Source organism: Aspergillus brasiliensis (assembly GCF_001889945.1).
Source record: "Aspergillus brasiliensis CBS 101740 unplaced genomic scaffold ASPBRscaffold_4, whole genome shotgun sequence".
In the NCBI taxonomy this organism is placed as follows: Eukaryota; Fungi; Ascomycota; class Eurotiomycetes; order Eurotiales; family Aspergillaceae; genus Aspergillus; species Aspergillus brasiliensis.
Genome location: NW_027137445.1, coordinates 684,495 through 704,746, shown reverse-complemented (window position 1 = coordinate 704,746; position 20,252 = coordinate 684,495). Strand labels below are relative to the sequence as shown.

At 48.9% G+C, this 20,252-nt stretch overlaps 8 protein-coding genes across 8 annotated transcripts; 3 read left to right on the top strand and 5 right to left on the bottom strand.

The window, feature by feature from the left end:
* Positions 1-611: 611 nt before the first annotated feature.
* On the bottom strand, positions 612-1,416 carry ASPBRDRAFT_40973 (uncharacterized protein). Its single transcript, XM_067624470.1, has 3 exons — positions 1,236-1,416; positions 1,093-1,167; positions 612-1,041 (listed from the first exon to the last, which is right to left on the bottom strand). Exons 1-3 carry the CDS (start codon positions 1,308-1,310, stop codon positions 925-927), a joined length of 267 nt encoding a protein of 88 aa, XP_067480555.1. The 5' UTR covers positions 1,311-1,416; the 3' UTR covers positions 612-924.
* Positions 1,417-2,582: 1,166 nt separating this feature from the next.
* ASPBRDRAFT_53522 (uncharacterized protein) lies at positions 2,583-4,353 on the top strand (the record flags this gene model as incomplete). Its single annotated transcript, XM_067627086.1, has 3 exons — positions 2,583-2,798; positions 2,853-3,602; positions 3,664-4,353. The coding sequence occupies 3 exons, from the start codon at positions 2,583-2,585 to the stop codon at positions 4,351-4,353; spliced, it is 1,656 nt and encodes a 551-aa protein (XP_067480554.1).
* Positions 4,354-4,750: 397 nt separating this feature from the next.
* ASPBRDRAFT_121978 (uncharacterized protein) lies at positions 4,751-5,332 on the top strand (the record flags this gene model as incomplete). The annotated part of the gene is made up of 2 exons (XM_067617479.1): positions 4,751-4,991; positions 5,049-5,332. The coding sequence occupies 2 exons, from the start codon at positions 4,751-4,753 to the stop codon at positions 5,330-5,332; spliced, it is 525 nt and encodes a 174-aa protein (XP_067480553.1).
* Positions 5,333-5,832: 500 nt separating this feature from the next.
* ASPBRDRAFT_28556 (uncharacterized protein) lies at positions 5,833-6,435 on the top strand (the record flags this gene model as incomplete). Its single annotated transcript, XM_067622523.1, has 2 exons — positions 5,833-5,856; positions 6,157-6,435. The coding sequence occupies 2 exons, from the start codon at positions 5,833-5,835 to the stop codon at positions 6,433-6,435; spliced, it is 303 nt and encodes a 100-aa protein (XP_067480552.1).
* Positions 6,436-9,706: 3,271 nt separating this feature from the next.
* Positions 9,707-11,300, bottom strand: ASPBRDRAFT_194260 (uncharacterized protein; the record flags this gene model as incomplete). Its single annotated transcript, XM_067620728.1, has 5 exons — positions 9,707-10,322; positions 10,372-10,396; positions 10,455-10,622; positions 10,691-10,812; positions 10,873-11,300. The coding sequence occupies 5 exons, from the start codon at positions 11,298-11,300 to the stop codon at positions 9,707-9,709; spliced, it is 1,359 nt and encodes a 452-aa protein (XP_067480551.1).
* Positions 11,301-12,446: 1,146 nt separating this feature from the next.
* ASPBRDRAFT_53518 (uncharacterized protein) lies at positions 12,447-12,933 on the bottom strand (the record flags this gene model as incomplete). The annotated part of the gene is made up of 2 exons (XM_067627084.1): positions 12,447-12,845; positions 12,907-12,933. The coding sequence occupies 2 exons, from the start codon at positions 12,931-12,933 to the stop codon at positions 12,447-12,449; spliced, it is 426 nt and encodes a 141-aa protein (XP_067480550.1).
* A 368-nt stretch (positions 12,934-13,301) lies between these two features.
* Positions 13,302-15,563, bottom strand: ASPBRDRAFT_40968 (uncharacterized protein). Its single transcript, XM_067624469.1, has 4 exons — positions 14,990-15,563; positions 14,793-14,937; positions 14,450-14,740; positions 13,302-14,401 (listed from the first exon to the last, which is right to left on the bottom strand). Exons 1-4 carry the CDS (start codon positions 15,170-15,172, stop codon positions 13,608-13,610), a joined length of 1,413 nt encoding a protein of 470 aa, XP_067480549.1. The 5' UTR covers positions 15,173-15,563; the 3' UTR covers positions 13,302-13,607.
* Positions 15,564-16,423: 860 nt separating this feature from the next.
* Positions 16,424-18,033, bottom strand: ASPBRDRAFT_40966 (SDR family oxidoreductase). The gene is made up of 4 exons (XM_067624468.1): positions 17,709-18,033; positions 17,529-17,656; positions 17,279-17,455; positions 16,424-17,220 (listed from the first exon to the last, which is right to left on the bottom strand). The coding sequence occupies exons 1-4, from the start codon at positions 18,007-18,009 to the stop codon at positions 16,552-16,554; spliced, it is 1,275 nt and encodes a 424-aa protein (XP_067480548.1). The 5' UTR covers positions 18,010-18,033; the 3' UTR covers positions 16,424-16,551.
* Between the last annotated feature and the right edge of the window lie 2,219 nt (positions 18,034-20,252).

Sequence of the window (20,252 nt, the reverse complement as noted above, 5' to 3'; positions counted from 1 at the left end):
CGCTCGGGCAAATCATTGACAGCTGTTAAGCGGTAGAATCTGCATGCGATGTCTGAACGGGTAGCATCACGTGATCTTAACCACGATGACTGCCATGGATGGGAGTATACTCAGGGTATACCAAGAACATGGGATACGATTGGGTCGACCACGGAGAGACTTCAGATAGTACATCAGTGGTATACAGAGGATAGGATAGATAAGGACACTCTTTCATGTACTTTCTGCTCCAGCGATAGAACACTCGTCGCACTTACAAATATATATCTGCGCGGCACTAATTAACCTTACTTCTCATCTCTCATCCAAGACCAACTACACTTGAATAGTCCTCCGCTTGAAACTCCTTCGACCTAGTTTGACAGTACATATATGAATCCCCAATAGCATTAGGCTTTTATGAATATATATAACCAAAACTTACAAAGCGGGCATGGAGCTTGACAAAACCTATTCTTTTAATCACTATTATAGAAGTATAGCTGGGTATTTTAAAAATTCTTTTATAATAAGATTAAAGAATCCGATCTCTTCTAAAAGCAAAGAAAGAAAAGTGTAGAGATCTATCCCAACTAAAAGCTATATTAGATAGATCATTCCTATTATTGACAGTTGAAAATGTATTGATGAATACAATAAACACACAAAGTTCGACAGAAGTTCTTCAGTTAGAGGAAATGCTACTAGGCAATATGTCAATCCTGTTGGATGCCTTCTGTCCTTTGCAACTTTGTTGCACGCCCGCACGGGCGCATCAGAGAACAGTGGAATAACTATAGTATGCTTGTAGAAGAATTATGCTGGGACAGACGCTTCCCCTCTCCATTCATTATGATCCGTGTGTATTGCGCTTCCTCAACATGACAGTAAACAATAATCCATTATCTAAATTACACATAGCCTCCCTCCGATCCAATCAAAAGCTTAATAGCCGTATTTCGTCTTAAGCTCCTCAACAAAGGCGATATATCTTTCCTGAGCCTGCTCAGGAGTGACTCCCTCGTCTAGCAGTTTCTTCCATGCGTTGTACTTGTATTTGCCCTGTGTATATATTAGTGATCTGGAGATCATGTGGAAAAAAGTGAAATTTACCGCAAAATCAAAAGCACTAGGCTTGGGAGCCTCAGCGAAGTTGCTCTGCGTTGCGACCTTATACAGAGCGTAAAGCTGGAAAGTGATTCATGTCAGTTACAGTAGTTATAGGACAGAGATAAATGGGCAAAAAGCGTAGTTACCTGAAGCATCTCCTCGTCGGAGGGCTTGGACTTAAGGTTCTTGACCTCAGCGGCGGCAGTTTCGAAGGCACTCATGATGTTTGTAGTAGTGGTTAGTAGGAAGAGGAGGAAGAGGAGGTTGTTCGAGGGAAAAAGTATCAATTGAAGTAGGAGATGGAATAGTTCTCTTGAACGGTGTTGATCTGTTGGGCCAGTTTTTGTAATGGCGGGGATGGGCAATTGAGGGGCAATCAGATGACAACCATTAGATAATCAGGCTATACCGCGATGGCTTCCCTGAAATTGACTGCTTTAACTACTTCAAGTCTACTGTGGGGCGGCCGGGTGAGACTGTGTGGAGGCCCGAGTGCAGAACTACTTCTTCTGTTCTTCAACTGAGACAGATGAGGTACCATGGAATGGATACAGCATATCTGATCTATCGAGGGGACCCTCGCGTGGCGTTCTATGAGTTTCCCACTAACCTTAATCCCTCTAGAGTTGAAGGCGATCGGCGACTATGTCCAGAACCTCCCGAACGGCTAAAATTCGCCATCCTTAGGCAAGTCGGAAAGGGTTACAGATCGACGTCCACGGGTGCAGATTGGCAAAACTACCCGATCAGTGGGTCCTCTACTTTGCACGGATAGACTTATACGAACCAACACACTCCACAATATCCTTGATTTGGCGAATGTACGTGGGCCCCGAGCTGGTACATACTTGGAAAAAGCTCCATTCCTTTGCCAAGGTTCGGTGATAGATACTCCATAAACTAGTTAGTAGCCGTGGACATGGCTGATAAGCCATGCCTTGGCAGTACTCACCAGAGAAAGTATGGTCATCAGTTTGGAGGCAACATGGCGCGGATACAGGATTCTTGCTTTGGCGCTAGTGTGTATTGATGGACACGTCGAATGGAGACTCTAGAGGTCCCAACCCCTCCTGTTTCTCCAGGCCACCTGCATCACTGTCTCGATAATGGCGTCCCACGTCGGCAGTTTGGAGCGGTATCTGATTATCGGCATCCCAGTTGTATCTTTGGGTACACGGTACTTGTACTGGGGCCGTAGGTGACAAAGAGGCCCTCTATGTGGACAAGACAAAATCAGACTCTAAACTCTAAACGGTTAATATTAACAATAGAATCGGATGGACATTACAGTGGCGTAACCAAAGTTCACAGATTGACCCCAGAAATTCCTTTCTGGGATCTGATTGATGCACGATAGGTCTAGTCGCGATCTACACCAAAAAGGGGGCACGTCTCTCAGGACATTTCTGCATCAGGACTTTGTATCTTGATTAACCTGGCCTCCCTATGAACACCTCCGCCACCCCAGCAAAGGTTCCTCCACTGCAGACATCATGACCCATGATACTGAAGTCCACACTGATCGCAAGATCAAAGAAAATGAGGGACACATTAGCCACGGAGTTGTCGAATCCCCAGAGACTCCTGGACCAGATAATCTGGACTTGGACTGGAAACCGACCAAGGAGGTGTTCCTGATCCTACTGTGCTTGTCCATTATTGCCATCATGGCTTCGTTGGACATGACTATATTCTTACCAATCCTTCCAGTAAGTATTTCCTTCCTGCTCAAACCACTTGACAACTTCTAACTGCTGAAACAGAGTATTGCCAAGGACTTGAACGGGGATGCCACCAGCACGTTCTGGGTGGGCAGCGCATACTTAGTGCCCAGTGCAGGGTTTCAGCCCATCATGGCTGCTCTGTCCGACGTTTATGGGAGAAGAAGAGTCCTGACCACGGCATTGGCCCTCTTCGTGATCGGCTCCATTGTGGGATGTCTCGCGCACAACATGGCGACCCTTCTCGCCGGGCGTGTCATTCAAGGCATCGGCGGAGGCGGACTCATTCCGCTGGCGACGATTATCATTACCGATGTGGTGCCGCTACGCCCCCGGCCCAAATACGCTGCCTTGGTGCAGGCATCCATGGCCCTCGGTACGATCCTGGGACCTCTCATTGGCGGCGCCTTCTTGGAGCATACCAGTCACTCGACCGGCTGGCGCTGGGTGTTTTACATCAACTTTCCCCTATCCACCGTGGCCGGAGTGTTGCTGTTCTTTTCGGTCCGGTTTAAAAGAGGCGGGGCTCCGCTTCGTGCCGTGGACTGGTTTGGTCAAGCTTTGTTCCTGTCCAGTATCTCCATCTTCCTGATCGGTCTGTCGTGGGGCGGCGTGCAGTACCCGTGGGGAAGCTATCACACTTTGGTTCCATTGTGTCTGGGGGTTGGAGGGATTGTCGCGACGGTATGTTGGGAAGTCTGGGGGACTGACCATCCTTTTGTCAGGATTTCGGTGCTTCAAGATCGATCTGCGTTGGCTGTGTATGCGGGGTCGATTATCCAAGGAATTCTAGTATGCCCTTGCCAGTATAACCTTTTTTTTGCACCTTACTGACCTGCCAACTCAATGTTAGATGTATGGCGAGCTTTATTATATCTCTGTGTACCTGCAGGCCGTGAAAGGCATGTCCGCAGTCATGACGGGTGTTGGCCTCCTCCCCGTATCAGTTGCACTAATGCCAACAAGCATCGTCGTGGCGATATTCATCTCGAAAACCGGACGCTACCGCTGGGCGCTCTGGTTCGGTTGGGTCGCGACCATTGCCGCAACAGGGGTGACCATAATTCTCGACCGTGACACCAGCACCGCCAGCTGGATCTTCATTTTCGCCTTCCTCGGGTTCGGGCACGGCGTGCTGTTCAATGCGCTTCTCATTTCCGCCCAAGCCTCGTGTGCAGCCGCCGACGCCGCCTACGCCGCGTCGATGTATACCTTCTTCCGCACGCTAGGCTTTGCGATTGGCGTGATCATCGGCTCGACGGTCCTGCAGAACTTCATGTCCCAGAAACTCGGCGAATTGGGCTTGCCGACGGCGATTGCGCAAAATGCGGAGGGCTTCATTGAAACTCTGAAAACACTGGCTAGCGGGTCCGCGCTGCGTGAAGGTGCCCTCACTGCGTATGTGTATGCGGTGGACTCCATCTTTGAGGTTCTGACGGGGATTGGCGGTCTTGGCCTTGTGGCCACTGCATTCGTGGCGGCAAAGACGATGAACAAGCCGATTGCGTCGGACCATGTGTTGCACCACACTGACCTGGCATGAATAATGGAAATAATAAAGCTAGATGTATGATCTATGAGAAGTGCTCTCTAGTAGAAAGCACCAATGCAGAAAAATGTCATCATAAGGCAGATCTCCACGGCGCTTGTTTGATTAACGCTTCAGCCTAATACTAGCGATCAGGTTAAAACCTGGTCAATGCGCATCTCACTGGCCTTTCCACTTCATTCCTAGCTCTGGCTATTCTTCTACTCTGATCAGGTCGCCTCTTGACATATCAAGCACCTCAGCTCATCACACTATTTTCACCGTCAGCATTACTATGCAGTCTGCACTTGTGATATTACTTCCTTGCCTTGTCGTCCCAATTCTCTTCTTTACCGGCACACGCCTCCGGCTGCAACGCAGAGTACCCGAGCCACCAACAACACCATCATTCATGCCTAATAACCGGATTGATTGTGTACACACCGAGCCAGAACCGCGTTTCTGGGTTCAATATGCATCAGGTCCAGGGGCTGCAGTCCGCGGCTTCCCGTCAAAGGGGGGCTTTTATGTTCTTCGTCAGTGCGTTGGGGTAGAACTGGATTTCCTCGGCCTTGACCGATTCAAAAACACCGAACGACCATCGAAGTCAGATCCTGATTGGCAGGCCAAAGAAGAAGCACATTGTGATCGTAGTTAGTTCCCTTCAAGAAGAAGGAGCAGCTGAAGTGCAACACTGACATGTTTCATAGTGCGTCGTTTAGGCGCAACATGGTTCGAGACGGTCCATGATGAGTTCGAATCTATGTACCTGCGCACACCCCAAGATACGGATCCCTGGGTTCGCTTCGGATGGCCAGAAGATGGTAGTGGCGGTGTGTGGGTGTTGAATACCACATATGGCCAAGCGAGCGATATGGGTACAGCTATCATATATAATGCGAACAATATGGAGGAACGCTGTGATTTGATTCAGAGATTAGGCGGCATCTTCTACGCGGATCCCAGTGACTGTCCATATCTTGATCTTGAGTAAACATGATGCGATAAGGTATATATATGAATTGAATGGCAACGTCGATTGGGATGTTCCCATCATAGCGATTCCAGGTGCATGCGATCGTCGACCAGAGTCGGGGTTGGGCTGAGGTTAGCCAAATATAACTGGGAATTGCTGTTCGGACTAGATAAGATCATAAATGTAGTTTTTTTGATTGAAAAAAGCCGGCTTGATGCCGAGTGTTGGGGCGCCAACGATGTCCGAAATCGCAACAACAGGGATTTGGGGTCGCAGAGTTAGCACAACCAAATGTATTACGATGAAAGACAAGGCACATATAGATACCCATTGGAGATGAAGCACCTCCCAGGACGAGTTAATAATCAGAGTTGGAGACTCCAACTCATGACCGCCAAGTCCTGTCAGTCCAACCCTAGATATTCCCGGAACCGGGAGCTTCAGAAAGTACTTAAATGTATCAACTTGGAGCCCAGTCGTTTCCTTGCTCAACTCATCTATAGCGCAGTCCCTCCACCATGACCAAAGCCAACCCTCAAACTGTGCGCGTTGCCGCGGTCCAAGCCGAAGGCTGTTACTTCGTTCGACCTGTCTGCCGCCGTCCAGAAGACCTGCGATCTAATCATCGAGGCTGCCGGGAAAGGGATGTGACTTGATTGCATTCCCAGAGGTCTGGATTCCTCAGTATCCTGGTTGGATTTGGTAAGAAAAGCGCCATCATTTTATAGTAACTATGCGCTGCGCCATTTCTTCCTTTTCCCTGCACACCACCGGTCCCGGACTCCTACCTGTCAACCTTAAGACTAACCAATTCCCCCTTTGGGTTCTGCAAAACAACACAGGCAGCGACTCATAAATTTGAAATGGTCTCAGAATACATGAAGCACAGTCTCAAGCGCGATTCGCCTGAGATGCGCACAATCCAGGAGTGCGCAGCCGCCAACAACATTGCCGTGTGCTTGGGGTATTCCGAAAACGACAATGACTCGCTCTACCTGTCACAGTCATTCATTGGCAAGGATGGAAAGATTAAGATGCATCGCCGCAAGATCAAGCCCACCCATGTAGAAACGCACCATCTACGGCGAGGGCAGTGCAGGCTCGTTGATGAATGTGGTTGATGAGCCGGACGTCGGCCGCGTCGGTGTCCTCTCCTGTTGGGAGCATTCCCACCCAGCCTTTACTTCGCTATCACACCTACTCTCAAGGAGAGGAATTTCATGTCGCCGCATGGCCACGGATGAATTACTATAGTTCGTTCCTGGAGGGTTAGTGCGCTGTGGTCGCGATGTCGTGACGGTCAGTCAGTCTTCTTCTTCTTCTTTCCCTTCATATAATTCTCGTTGTTGCGTGGTGAAGTCAAAGGTGAAAACCCATCTAACTGAATGACATTTCCAACCTGGCTGCGTCCAATTAAGATAGGACTACTAATATTATCGACACAGTAATTGTTAATACAACTAGTTGGGGTACCCACCAATCGCTACTAAAACAAAGAGTTTTGGTCTCCATACCCGGAGAAGGACTTCTTCACGCAAAAGAACTGTGGCTCAGAATTAGTACCGCAGTGGTATTTTGGTTTGCCAGTATAGCGAATGTACCGGATGGTTTTAGTCTTCCTGTAATAGGTTGACGAGTGATAGCCAATGGGAGGGAGATATGTTCTACTGGTCTCTTTCAGGTTCTTCGATGTATGCGTTGTCGGTGCTAGTAAGTACCTTCTACTTTCACAAGAAAGGATATAGATTCCGCACAAAGAAATTTGAAATACCACAGGCCTGGACTCATCATCGACCGCTTCAGGTCTCTTTCTCATTAGCTATTCTGGTGTAAACTAGTTAATAGTTTTTATGCATAAGGCGAGATATGAGATACATATATATTCAGTGGTATTAGAGATGGACAAGCTAGTAGGGTGGAAAGCAAACTATAGTTGATTACTGCGGTAGGAAGACCCTTAAGTCAATTCTGAAAGACCCTCGCTACTATCTCCCCCATCTTCACACTAAAGAGAAACTAAAGAGCGCTGCACATGTACGTTAAGACGTGAAGATATAATCATCGAAAATGTCGTGTGTCTTTGAGTCTTCGTAGAGCACGAGAGCCCTTTTTGGATCGGTTGTGGAATGCTGAAAGTTGAATTGTTGACAGGGCCATTCCTCTAACTGCGCACAACTCGACAAAAGGTTCCTCCGGAGAGACGAGCAAAAGCTTTCTCGTCGATGGAGCGAGGCACAACAATATCAGGGTTGATTGATGAATATTTCATCCCGCGCACGCATGTACGGAATGCACTGTAAGTCAGTGAGCCCCATGGGACAATATTTTGGACTCCTCGCTCCTGCAGAATTTTGTAAATCTGGACTGTCTTGTCTCTCACAGATTGATTGTAGGCTTCCTTCTCTGCCTTTTCACCTGACTCGGGCCAGATGCTTTCTTTAGCATAACAGGCTCCTGCAAAAAGAGAGAACAAGGTGCTTCCGTATGGTGGACCAAGGATGTTTGGATTGGCACCACTTGCGAGTAGAAGCTCCACAGTGTCAACATTTCCATGGTATGCTGCAGCTTGGAGAGCTGTAGTGAAATTGCAGGCATCGTCATCAGTCTCCCAAGCCCATGATTCAACAGCTGCAATTGGAGAGTCAGCTGCAACGCCAATTTTGAGAATTTCGCGAGTCATGTCGACATCGAAAACTGCTGCGGCTAAAATATTACCTGCTGCAAGGCAGGTAGGATCACTTGGATCAACTCGGGCACCCTTGCTGATCATGCATCTAGCAATATCCAGCCAGCCGTTAGAGAGCGCCACGGCGAGCGGTGTGTTATAGGAGCCCCCAAGATCGGGATTCATGTCGGCCCCGTGCTGTATCAAAATATTACAGATTTCACGGTGTTCATCCCAAGGTCCATCTTCCACTCCAGTTAGAGAGTATGCTAGGGCGCTACCTCTGATGTGAGCCCCGTTGGAGAGAAGTAGCTTTACTGTCTGAACACTACCCCTCATAGTAGCTGCAGTCAATGCATCAGTTGCATCAGCGAGTTCCTGCGTAACCCAATTGTCGACCCTGATCAGTCGGTTCACATCTGCGCCATAATCCAAAAGAACGCGGCAGACTCCATGATAGCCCATTGAAGCTGCCACTATCAACGGGATCTCTCCTTTTACTTCCTCATCGGCCACAGCCCCAGCGTCCAATAATAGTTTGCAAATCAAGGGGGTCCCTTGACGTATCGCGTCCGTTAGATCAGCAGACGGATTGGCACCACTGTCCAAAAGGTATTTGACGAGATCGCTATCTCCGCGGCTGCATGCAACTAGCAATGCGGTATCACCAAATTTACCCCTCGCATTTATATCAGCACCCTCATCAATGAGAAGGTGTACTATCGATGTATGTCCAAATTCCACAGCTTTCATAAGCGCTGTACCGCTAGTCGGGTAGGCAACTCTAAACCCCCGGCACTCTTCACATGGATTTGGGATTTGGAAACACCTCTCGCGCTTGAGCTTGATGTCTTGTATCACATGGAGATCACCTGGTCGTTGTGATAATAGGAGGTGAACTACTGACTCAAGACCCAAAACAGCTGCCCACCCCAAAGGTGTGCGAAGAGTCCATCGTCGATGGGCGCAACTAAAGGGTACATCAGGAATCATGTGATTATAGACTAATGTGACATACCTCCACTTTTCTCCAGACTGAAGCAAGGTGGATGCCAAAGAAGCCAGTCTCGTTTGCTCTTGCTTTCCAGCTGAAATCATATGCTCGAACCAATAGCGGCATGTATATCCAAGAAGGGGAAAATGTTCGAGATCTGTTCTTGTACCTGTTCGATTTTCACTGCAATAGCAATGATCGATGTATGCAATGCAGCATTCCGCAATGAAGGCATGCGTTGAATTTTCCTGAAACCCATATGCTGAACATGGGCTACTCTTGAGAGCCTCGGAAGTGAGAAATTCCTTGACTGAGAAATGGGATAGAGCTAGATAGTTGTTGTCAATTCCAGTCCAGCGGACAAGTCCGGATAGACACGGCAAGATTCCTTCTTCCTCCAGTCTGTCTTCATCTGCTATAACTGGCCTGTTCCCCGGCTCAATGATACAGCTCTCGTTGACCTCAACTAGGCTGAGCGGTCGAAAGGAAAGTGAAAGCCATCGGAGGGCCCTTGCTGCTTCACTTGAAAGCAGGTAATGAATATTTTGTAGCATTCTGGCGTATGTATCATCCAGTCTCGGTGGCATCGATCTTAGGATACGGTCGATATCTTTTAATCTGGGGATAGGTAGCTTCGTGAGCTCTACCATCTGAAGGTGGACCCATAGAAACCTGCGAGGTCATTGTGAGCCACTTCTATCGTTTCGATTCTTGCAATCATGAACCACGGTGCTTACATTCCATCAGACATGCTGATTATGTCGTGCAGGGTTTTTGAGAGAGAATGGCCAGGGAATTTGCTCAGGACGCGGCTTTTCTTGAATTGTGCTTCGAGGTAGGAGAACATATCATCATGGTTGCTCATCGCGTCTATGGTAACAACCCCTATTGACGGGATATTACTTGCAAAATCTTCGATATCTCCAGAGCTAGAGTTACTTCGACTCGTAAATAAAATGTGCACGTGCCGATACCGGATGGAAGTTGCTTTGATCCAATTCAAAACACGACTTCTTTGGTATTCGTCGGGGCTATTAGGCAACTCATCGAGAGCATCGAGAACGATATATATCCCTCTGCATCGCTTGAGGCACGCAATGGCCAAATCCAGTGCGAGTTCAATGTCGTGGTACTGCAAAGGTCTGCTTGCTGTTGATCCTTTGAACTTTTCGTACAATTCCTCAACAATCTGGAGGACTCGTTCATTCACACACAACTGCCTCAATAACGACGAGAGGCACAAAAGCGGATTCGGCTGATGGGCATCAGCGAACGAGAAGAAGAAATGTAGAAGGATACTGTCAGGCTGCGCTGTACAGTAGGATTGCAGCTCTCTGATTACTGCAGAGCTGGGTTCGAAGTTAGCCGGCATCCCCTGTAATCATATATGAAATTTACCATAGAAATGACTTTCCGCAACCAACTATGAGTTGAAACGGTTAGTCAAGTGCAGTCAGTGGAACGGACACTTGGATACGCACCCTCACCCTTCACCCATAGCAGTGACCCCGTTGATCTCCATCGCAGGTATTCCTGACCTTGAAGAAACCATTGACAGGTGCCTGGGTGTCTTTTAGACTCTCGCGTCTGGTAGAGTATAGATGGATCTTGACTATAGATCCACCCGAGGACTTCTTTTCGCTTCAGGTCTGTGATTATCGTGGTCAGTGTAAATGTTATCTTCTTAAGTTATAATATTATGGAAGGCAACGCGAACCTTGTACTGATGTTTGTAGAATGATCTTGTTCTCTTCCATATCGGCCCCTATTTGGGTGATATCACACGACAACCGAGACATGTGCTCTGAGAGAGTCTTCGATTCAGCAGAAGATGCATGACTAGTATATAATGTATAAGCAACCATTACATGTCTGAAAAAAGCGGTCGAGATGACTCACATGTTCAAGTCATTAAGAATGAGAGCCAGATCCAATTTCTGTTGCTGAAGGAGGTCTCGAAGTTTCAGGATGGTACTTTCCTTTAAAGGGTACTTAACCCTCTCCCACTCGGACCTGGCGCGAGCAAGAAAGCCACTGGTCGCTGTATCGTCTTGGAATTTCCTTGTCTTCGCGTCCAACCTACCCATAGTGTTCTTACATTGCTTCAACAACCTCTCGAAGGCTTCCGTTCCATTCCAACGTTCAAGAGAATGTCGCTTCACAGTCTCCTCCAAAAGCGTCAGCATCTGGCGCATGTCACCCACAGAATGGCAAATGTCGTCCACATCTTGTCTGGAATGTCGCCATCCGTCGTAATACGAGATGAGGCTTTGGGACACCTGGAGTCCCAGACCCACCAAGCCGGCAATTCCAGCGGCCAGGTCCATGAAGCTGTGGATGGCAATTAAGGTGATTTAGTCGACGGAGATATATCTTGCGTTTCCTTGACTGGGGAACAGCTCCCTACCCTTTAATCTGCGGAGGCTGTAAGGTAGTAACTAGTTATACCAGGGATATCGCTTATGCAAGCTTGTTACTGCGCCACCATGTGACGTAGTCTTCTGTGCAGTAGTTCTGTACTGCCGGAGCACGAGAGTGTATAGTTTCAAAACGTTCTTCGTTGGATCGGCACAGCTACAATATAGACTGTGTGGGAAGTGCGGGTTCGTCTGCCAGTCTTGCTCCTAGTCTACCACTGAACGAGGGAATCTCTTTTGAATCAGCCAATCGGCCAGAACTGAACGGCGACACGACGTGGGTTCGCTGTGTTTTGAGAAGGCTTGATGCTTCTTTGCACAAAGTCCGAGGATAAGGAGCGGGCGCTTCAAATTCGTTCTCCAGCCCCTAGGCAAGAGGCGCATGCATCACGTGTCATGGAATAGCGCGCGGCGCAGCCTCGGATGACGCTTGTAAACTGTACTATTGGTGAACGAGGCCGGCATAGCCACAGCCTCAAAGAGGGGAGATAGAATCAACAAGCAAAAGGCGGTACTCGGTTAAGAAGCATCCTGGTTGTTGTTTGGAAACAGTTATATAAAAATTGTCTGCCAGGAAAACCGTTCATGTGGCCGTCAAGCGCGAGCTGGTAATGAAGAGTAGGAGTGCGGCATGACCAGAGCCACCCAAAAAGGAGCGAAGGCAGATAGGCTCGGACAACTTCCTCGCCAGGTGGGTTTTGTAGCACCACAAAGGGAACAGCAGTTAATACGTTGAAATAGAATCGCACTGGTCTATAGTGCACCCGTGCTGTTCGCGGGAGGATCACATGCATGTTTAGAATCGTGGCCGTTGTCATAAAGTTCATCACTGGCAATACCCCGTTCAACACCTTACCGTCCATATACAAACAAAAAGAAAGGCAAAAACCCAGTCACAGGACAAATTGTTTACCCATAGACACCCATCCACTGTTTGTGTAAGTATGCAATTGGTTCCTAATAGAAGAGAACATACATACCCTCTTCTCAATCAACCCTGACACGCCTTCCATCCTAACTATCAACCTTCTCTAAACACTAGAAATATAGGATTGATTACATACACCCCAACTCAAACCAAATCGGCATCCCCAACGGCCCCGGACTCACCACATCCGCAACCGTACACTCCTCCGTGACCGGCTGTCGAAACAACAGATCACTCTCCGTGCCACATCCCCCGGCGGAACTATTATACATTTCGAACGTGAGGGTCGAACTTGCACTAGAGTCGCTGTCGTTACAGGTATACTGGTCTTTAATATTGAACATCTGAAATGACCCCGCGTAGTTGTAGTATCCGCCGTTGCAGGTGTCGAGGGATGGGTTCACGAGGGAGAAGGAGATGGAGGTGCAGTTGGTGTCTTTGTAGATGAAGAGGGCGGGGTAATTGTAGAAGTATGCATTTGTTTGGGGAGTGAGAAGTAGGGTGGTGGTTATGGTGAGGAGGGAGAGCTAGAATGTAAAGTAGTTAGTTGTTTGGTTGGTGAATTGGTTATGGGGGAGGGGAATGTACCTTGGCGATGGAGGGGGGACTGGACATGGTGGAATTGAATTTATGAGTTAGTGAGATTTATGGGGTTGTATAGTGGAGGAGCGTAGAGGGTGTGGGGTGTATTAGTGCTACTTATATACTACTAAGCTTGCAGTTAGCTGGTGGTGGTGGTGGTGGTGGTGGTGGTAAAATGTGCTATCCACGCCACAGTTCGTGTTTCTGCACCTCCATGCAAGTAACTTAGAATTTGCTGGCAACTAGGTATGCATGTCTCGGGGAAAGTAGAACAGGAGCAATCACAACGAGGTGAGATGCATGATGGTGGAGATACTTCCGGCGGATGGTAGATTCCCATTGTCCGATTGGTAGTCTACTGTAAACTGGCGGCTATTATTCCTCAAGCTGTCAGTTTAGGCGTCCCATTATATTTCCTCCTGTTCTTTAGATCCTACGCTGTTCTTCATCTCTTTTATGAACTTTATATGGCGCTGGATTTATGTATCCTGCTGTTGAGTATTCGGTTGTGTAAACAGCATATCTAGCTACTAGCTAAAATATTATGGACGACCATCTGAGTAGCGTATATACATAGCTCTGAGTCATTTCATCATCCAGGGACGACTTCAACATCACTCATGGCTCGTAGAAGTAAACAAATCATCAACTATAAACAATACATTTTGTGCAGATATATCCACAGTCATCATCACATCCCGATGCAACTACAACAGTGCCACGACAGCAGCAAAAACAGCAACCACAGAGCCAGCAGCGGGCATGGTCATGGCAGAGCCGGCACTGGCAGCGGCGGAAGAGGATGCCGAGCTGGAAGAAGTGGTCGTAGTGTTGGTGTCATAACCCACAACACCGGTGGTGTTGACACCGGAGACGTAGGTAGTACCGTTGCGGCTGTACGGGATGTTCACGTCCAGGCCGTAGGCAGCATCGTACGGGAAGGGGGCGGTGTAGTTGTAGGTCGGGTTCTGGCCCTTGTAGGCGTCAATGACGGACTGCAGGATACCGTTACCGGCAGAGCAGGTGTCGTTGGTCGTAGGAATGGGCCAGTTGGCACGGTACTTGGAGTAGCCCCATTGCTCCAAGGGACCGGGCAGAGACTGGTTGATGTAGAGGTGGGTAGCGTCCACGTCCCAGTTCGTGTAGCCGATCGTGTCGGCAACGAAGCTAAAGATGTTGGCACCACAGTCCCAGCGACCCAGGGAGGGAAGACCCCAGTTCGCCTCGACGGTGGCCAGGGTGGAGTAGTGGGTGTAGACGGTTTCATCCTTAGTACCAACGAGGTGCTTGGGGACGGCACCTCCGAGAAGAATGCTGAAGACGCGGTTGCGGTCGTTGTAAATCTCTGACTCGGGAACCCCGTAGGTCTCGGTCTCATCAAAGGTCAACAGCAGCAGAGTGTTGTCCCAGAAGTAGGTGTTGTTCATGAGAGGCTCGACAAATTCGCGCAACCACTTGGATCCGAAGGTGATGTTGGTGTCGTGAGCGTCGTTGGTCATGTCTGATAGCAATTAGTATGTACGGTAATCCGAGGAATTGGGTAACGAACTGGGAGTAATAAAGGCCCACTGAGGGAGCACCTTGTTCTTCATATCTTCCTCGAAGCTGGTAAAGTTCTTGATGAGACGCAAAGCAGTGTCGTTACTCGAGATCTGGTCAAACATCACCAAGGGGTCGTGTTTGCGCATGTAGTCATTGGCACCGGTTCTCTGGTTCGAGTAGTTAAATCCTTGGAAACCAGGGTAGGGCAGGTGCTCCTGGTAGTGTGCCCAGGAGATACCCTTGGGGTTGAGCAGGTCGGCCAGGGTAGAGACATTGGCAGGAATGTTATGGAAGTTATCTTGTACGAATGTTAACATTGTACTTCGAAGATGAGGACACATGAGTATTACCATTGTCCATGCCATAGTTGTCACCACTGACGGATGCGCAGTAGTTAGGCTGCGAGGTGTGGCCAACACCGTAGTAGTTGGTCAGGGTGATACCCTTGCTAGCCAGCCACTGCTGGTTGGTGTCGTTGGCCGCATTGACGTAGTCCTATGAACAGTGAATATTACACAATACCATCGAAAGACACATGTGTACTTACGACATTCTCCAACCAAATCTGATAGAAACGGTCAAAAGACTTGCCCGTAACATTGGACGTCCAGGTCTGGGGCACCGTGGTCGCCTGAGCCCTCTGGATGGCAGCGAGCGCAGGCTCGGTGGTGGTGATGGTGGCACCAGCGGCCAGACCGGCCAGAGCGAGAAGAGCAGTCGCAGAAGCCATTGAGAGATGCTCACGATCGCGAAGAAAAAGGCGCCTGGTTTTCCAATGACCTGCAGGGCATGGTATCTATTTATCTATTTATCCTGCAGTGTCTCGTGCCTGAGCAGTCGGTATATCGGCCGATGCGACCGTGGCGGACTGGTGCATCGACCCCGGGGACCAGTCAGATGAGGGTTTGGCTTCACGTTGCTGCTTCGAGTGGAGTCCGAACCAAGCGGGGAGGTGGTGCCTCGATCCACTCCGCGTGAGTCTCTCCAAAAGCTTCTCGGAGGTCAAGCATCCGCCTAATTTACGGAGGCACAAACCACGCTCCTCCCTACCCAATCACAATGCCTTTCCCCTAGGCGTGCCTGCTGTGTGTCGCATGAGTTCCACGAAAAGTTCAGCCTGGTAGGACGAAGGCTCGCACAAAGGCACTCGACCAAGCGTGCTAAGCTTTCACCGATCGGTGGTTGATGTTGCCGGCTTATCCCACGTGCCAGCCACTCGCCCATCTTTGCTGATGTCCAGCGACAAGGCTGATAACATGCAGCCCATGGATACTCCGGTCAACTCCGATGATTGTGAGCCAAGAAGAGTACATAGTTATCAAGTACTGCAACCTGTATCTGCTGCTTCAATCCCAGTGGTTGAAATAGTATTCATGTGACCCTCCTGCACGACAGCTGCTTGGCATTAACGGAGTACTCCGTATGCTATGCGGTACTGAAGGAGGGCTTCGATTCAGTCGGGGTTGCACAAACAATCCATGGAGAATCCGATTAGCTTCAGCTGCAACTCCATTGGACAGTCATTCCCCGAATCATCGGACGTAACCGGACTCCGAGCGGAAGAGGCTAGTATGCCGCCCAGACCCTGGCACTTCTACCAGCTTATCGCAGATGGCATTCCCGGCATGCTGTCGCGTGCGCACTTCCTATTGGGGATTTCTCCTCATTCCCTGTCTCTGCTGGATGATTGGCAGTAGAAGGACGTCTCCAGTGGGTTCTCAGGTACGGAGTAAGCTCGGCGTTACGCATCAAGAAGTACATTGCACTGAGCCAGAACACCTTTCCGTCCTTCACGATAGTCGTATTATCGCATCGCAAATCTCCTATCTTGTGTTTGCGGGTATCTATCCCGATATCGCGTGGCCCTGCAACCCCCATCTTTGACTATCTCTGCCTGAGGCTAAAACAATTAATGCCCCAGGCAATGACAAGAGAGATTTGCACCAAACCTCTTCACAATACTTTCCACTTAGGTTATTGTCTTGTCACTCTGTTATTGGTATAAACATTTTTAGTACGGTCTTAGACTACTAGTACTAGTAGTCATCATCGCTCTCAGTAATCTCACCACGCCTACTGACGTCGATCTATATATCTTCATGAATGCAATCACAAAATCAACCCCGCTTTGCGAAACATGGCAAAACTCTCCAACCAGCCCTCAACCGGATCGCGATCCTCCTCAAAGCCTGTCTCCGCTAGCCTCTCCAGACTCAACTGCCGATCAAAAGTCAACCAATACCCCACACTATCCAACTGGCGATATCCAACTCCCACCCCTCCTGTGATAGCTTTCGGACATCCAGATTGGGTAAAGATATCCCGATACTGAGTGATATACTTCCCCGGCGCGAGTGCCGAGGCTCGCTTAGGGACTTCCCCAACTTTCAACTTATTACCCTGTTCATTTTCCGCAGCAGGTTCAACGGGTGGTACACCCACGAGACCAAACCATTCTGCCAGACGAGGCCAGAGCGCTCCATAGGTACATGGAGTCTCCTGATCCGCGACATTGAACAACCGACCACCTCCGCACGTTTCGGGGTGTAGCGACGTGAAGATCATGAACCGTGCCAGTCGACTACTGGAGACGGGGCTAAACAGTGATGTCGCGCCAGCCATGGATCCGGGAAATGGAATCTCTACCGCTGGCTTGGTGGTTCCTTCTTTCTTACCCTGAGTATGCGGTCCGATGCCGTGGTTATAGGCATAGAGTGAGAGGTATTGTGCCCAGTGCAATGCGAGACTGAATTGGGACCCGTTGGGGGTGAAGCCGACCTGCATTACGATTAATTATCTATTTCCCTGGGAACAGAAGATTGGGGATAGAACTGACAATAGCATCCGGACACACTTCACACCAAGTCCATTTCCTGCCCTCGCTAGATGCATTCAGGATCTCGCGGTATGCGGGATACACGACTGTCTTGGCATAGTCAGGCGGGAGATTGTTCACCATGTCTTCGTGTAGCGGTGGAGTGAATGTTCCGCCGGGGGAGTAGATGCCGTATCCCTGATCAATCACGTTTCGTCAATGGTCTGCTTCATCTAAAAGACCAACTATATAGTAGATAGGATATGCGTACCCGTGTCCCACCCACAAAAGCAACAAACTGCAAGTTCGGACTAATCAAATTATGTGCATCAATGACATTCTGCAGCATCCGTCGGTTGGTCGCCACTTCTTCCAGGTCGTCGTCTATAGCGGTGAATACTACTCATTGTAAGTAATCCCTCTCCATAAAGAATTTTGATACTAAATATACCCAGGTAATAAACATGAGTAACGCCCTCACTATTCTCAACAACCGTCTTCAACCACTCCACCAATTGATCCCTATCCCAGGTGCGAAGATCTACGCCCGAGGCGAGTTGTAGCCGGGGCCGGTGAGTGTCTGCCTCTGGCCAGTACGTCTCCGAAGGGTCAAGGGGTCTATTCGTCACAGCTGTGACTTTCTGGAATGTACCCGGTGCAGGGTACGGACTGAGGAGCTGGTTGATAAGTGCCCAGCCGATTAAGCCTGATGCGCCGTAGACGATTGCGTGGTTGGGGGTGTTTGGAGGCATATTGCAGTGGTTTATTTAGCCTCTCCTTATGTGTTTCGCATATATATAATTAATTATAGAGAGGAGGGCGCTGAGTTATATACTAGTGGTTTATGCCGTAATTTAAAGCTGGTTGCGGTCGGGAACCAAGATAGGTTTAGCCGATCCAGACACTGGTCGGGGAACCGTAATAGGCACTTTGTGGGCTGATGGGCAGCTTTACAGATGCAAAATAGAAACACAAGATCTGGAAATTCAAGACGAGCTCTAAATGGGAAGTCTGATAGCTGTAGCGTATGCAGATGTCACGCTAATATGCTTGTTGAATGCTATCGTCTATGATCTACCGGATCGGCACATCTAGCTGTCAACGGGATCTTAGACCCCAAGAAACAAATTTGACGATTGAATACCCATCATGTATCCGACAAGAAAAATCCGAACTACTCCAAAGCTTAGGAAACTCGCCCAGGTAATATCAAGCATGGTTCTCGTTGTCAATCGGCAACCCAAACTAGACTATCTGCCCGAACATGACTTTGCGATCTGGGATAATGTCCGAAGCAGAGTCAGCAGATCTCCAGTCACTTACTGCGAGAGGATTTCGTTGGAATGATCTAATTGGCCTCTAAGCGTTGACAAGGAAAAATGCATGGCTCAGGGGTCGCTCGATCTCATCATCGGTTAGAACTTTTTCTAGCACAGTTGGACATGATGCATGTGTCATGTCCGCGTGAACACCATGTCAGGAGAGTTCGTCGTGCTCATTTCGTCTCCATCTCGATTACTCTCGGATCTGGTGCGAGGTATACGACGACTCCAGATGCGCCGGTTCTGGAGGGTTGTTCAGAGAAAGGAGATTCATTGTGAACATTGATTGTTAAACTGGGTATGATACTTACAGTCCCTGGATCATCTCCTCCGTAGCAGGCTGAACGACTCTCTTTACTTCGTCTTGGATTCATGTTTGGATTGTTCGCCGATCGCAGTATGACCCCGAATCTGTATTCGGCTTCGGATCGATGTTGAGGAATGGTAGGAGATCTGCGCATAGATAGATTTTGTTGGAATCATACTCGATAGGCTCGCCTTTGGGCACTGAATAGTTATCTAGTACTTAAACTTGAGCCTAGGGGCCCAAGTCAAGCTGCATAGGGAATTCTTCGGAAGGCAATGTCGCTAGGCTATCCGGTAGTTAATATACTAGAAGTCTGAGTGAAAGTCACACAATGCATGTCACTTGCAACCTTGCTAGGTGAATACGAAGTTGTGAAGGTCAGATCCTCACATATTCCATTGAGACCATTAACTTTAGCCAGACATTACTGATCCGTCGCCACCTCTGCCTATATAAAGGTCCCTGACCTCCACCTCTCACCATCAACAACCATCTTCTTGACATCTAGATAGATCATATACGTACCATACCCTCTGCTTCCAACATAATCTTTTGCTCCTTGTAGTGGAAGGTGGGGTTTCGTCTAACCCTCTCCACCAACCTCCAGATGGTGGATAAAGCAAATCACGCATTCGTCTGGCGATGGAGGTACTGCGAGGGATGGTTAAAAAATGCCGAATCCGGAGCGTCCAGCCGTAGGCAGGTAGTTATAGGTTTCCAGACGGTCCCGCACGTTATAAAGCAGTTAAACCCTGGCTTGATCGTCGCACGGGCAAAAATAGTGACGAAGCCGCCGACTGCTAGGGAAGAGCAACCCAATCTCACCTTAGACATATCTGAAGAGAAAGGGCGGAAAGGTAGGATATCCTCCGCAACCAAGATACCCCGTTTCAATGGTCGTGGAATAGAACGGTCCAAAAGCGAAAGATTCAGCCAAAGCCCGGGATCATGGCCGCTGTCTCGTAATCTGGATAGGGAACCTATCAAATTTGCCATATCTACCCGCATTCACTGGGTAAAAAGCCCAAAAGCGATCGCGACAAATTCTGGGAATTGCTGGAGACGTTATGGGTCCCTGACAGTTTTAAAATCCTTGGGGCCCAAAGGCACAGAGATGCCCCCAAAGCCTCTTGTGTCTCTCGAACATCGTTCACGATCTTTGGAGCAAAAGTCCGGCTTGCTTTCGAACCCGTAGAAATGGCGGCAGACGGGATCTGCCTCATTGTTCGCTTTTGGCGGTTACCAGGTAACAAGCTTCACGGGCGTGTGGCACTTTAGTCCCTCCGTCTCTCCCTGCGTCGTTGAAGGCGAGCCCTTTGAACGCCAAATTATGGAATTGCGAAACTGACGCGCCTATATATTCCGG

Excerpts from the sequence above, each read along its gene's own strand:
- ASPBRDRAFT_40973 (XM_067624470.1), bottom strand. The coding sequence starts at position 1,310 with ATGAGTGCCTTCGAAACTGCCGCCGCTGAGGTCAAGAACCTTAAGTCC. Across the intron at positions 1,168-1,235 it reads CCGACGAGGAGATGCTTCAG|CTTTACGCTCTGTATAAGGT; the intron begins GTAACTACGCTT and ends ATCACTTTCCAG. Across the intron at positions 1,042-1,092 it reads CTAGTGCTTTTGATTTTGCG|GGCAAATACAAGTACAACGC; the intron begins GTAAATTTCACT and ends ATATATACACAG.
- ASPBRDRAFT_40968 (XM_067624469.1), bottom strand. The coding sequence starts at position 15,172 with ATGGCTTCTGCGACTGCTCTTCTCGCTCTGGCCGGTCTGGCCGCTGGT. Across the intron at positions 14,938-14,989 it reads AGATTTGGTTGGAGAATGTC|GACTACGTCAATGCGGCCAA; the intron begins GTAAGTACACAT and ends CACTGTTCATAG. Across the intron at positions 14,402-14,449 it reads GTGGGCCTTTATTACTCCCA|ACATGACCAACGACGCTCAC; the intron begins GTTCGTTACCCA and ends AATTGCTATCAG.
- ASPBRDRAFT_40966 (XM_067624468.1), bottom strand. The coding sequence starts at position 18,009 with ATGCCTCCAAACACCCCCAACCACGCAATCGTCTACGGCGCATCAGGC. Across the intron at positions 17,657-17,708 it reads TACTCATGTTTATTACCTGG|TATTCACCGCTATAGACGAC; the intron begins GTATATTTAGTA and ends TACAATGAGTAG. Across the intron at positions 17,456-17,528 it reads CTTTTGTGGGTGGGACACGG|GGATACGGCATCTACTCCCC; the intron begins GTACGCATATCC and ends GTGATTGATCAG.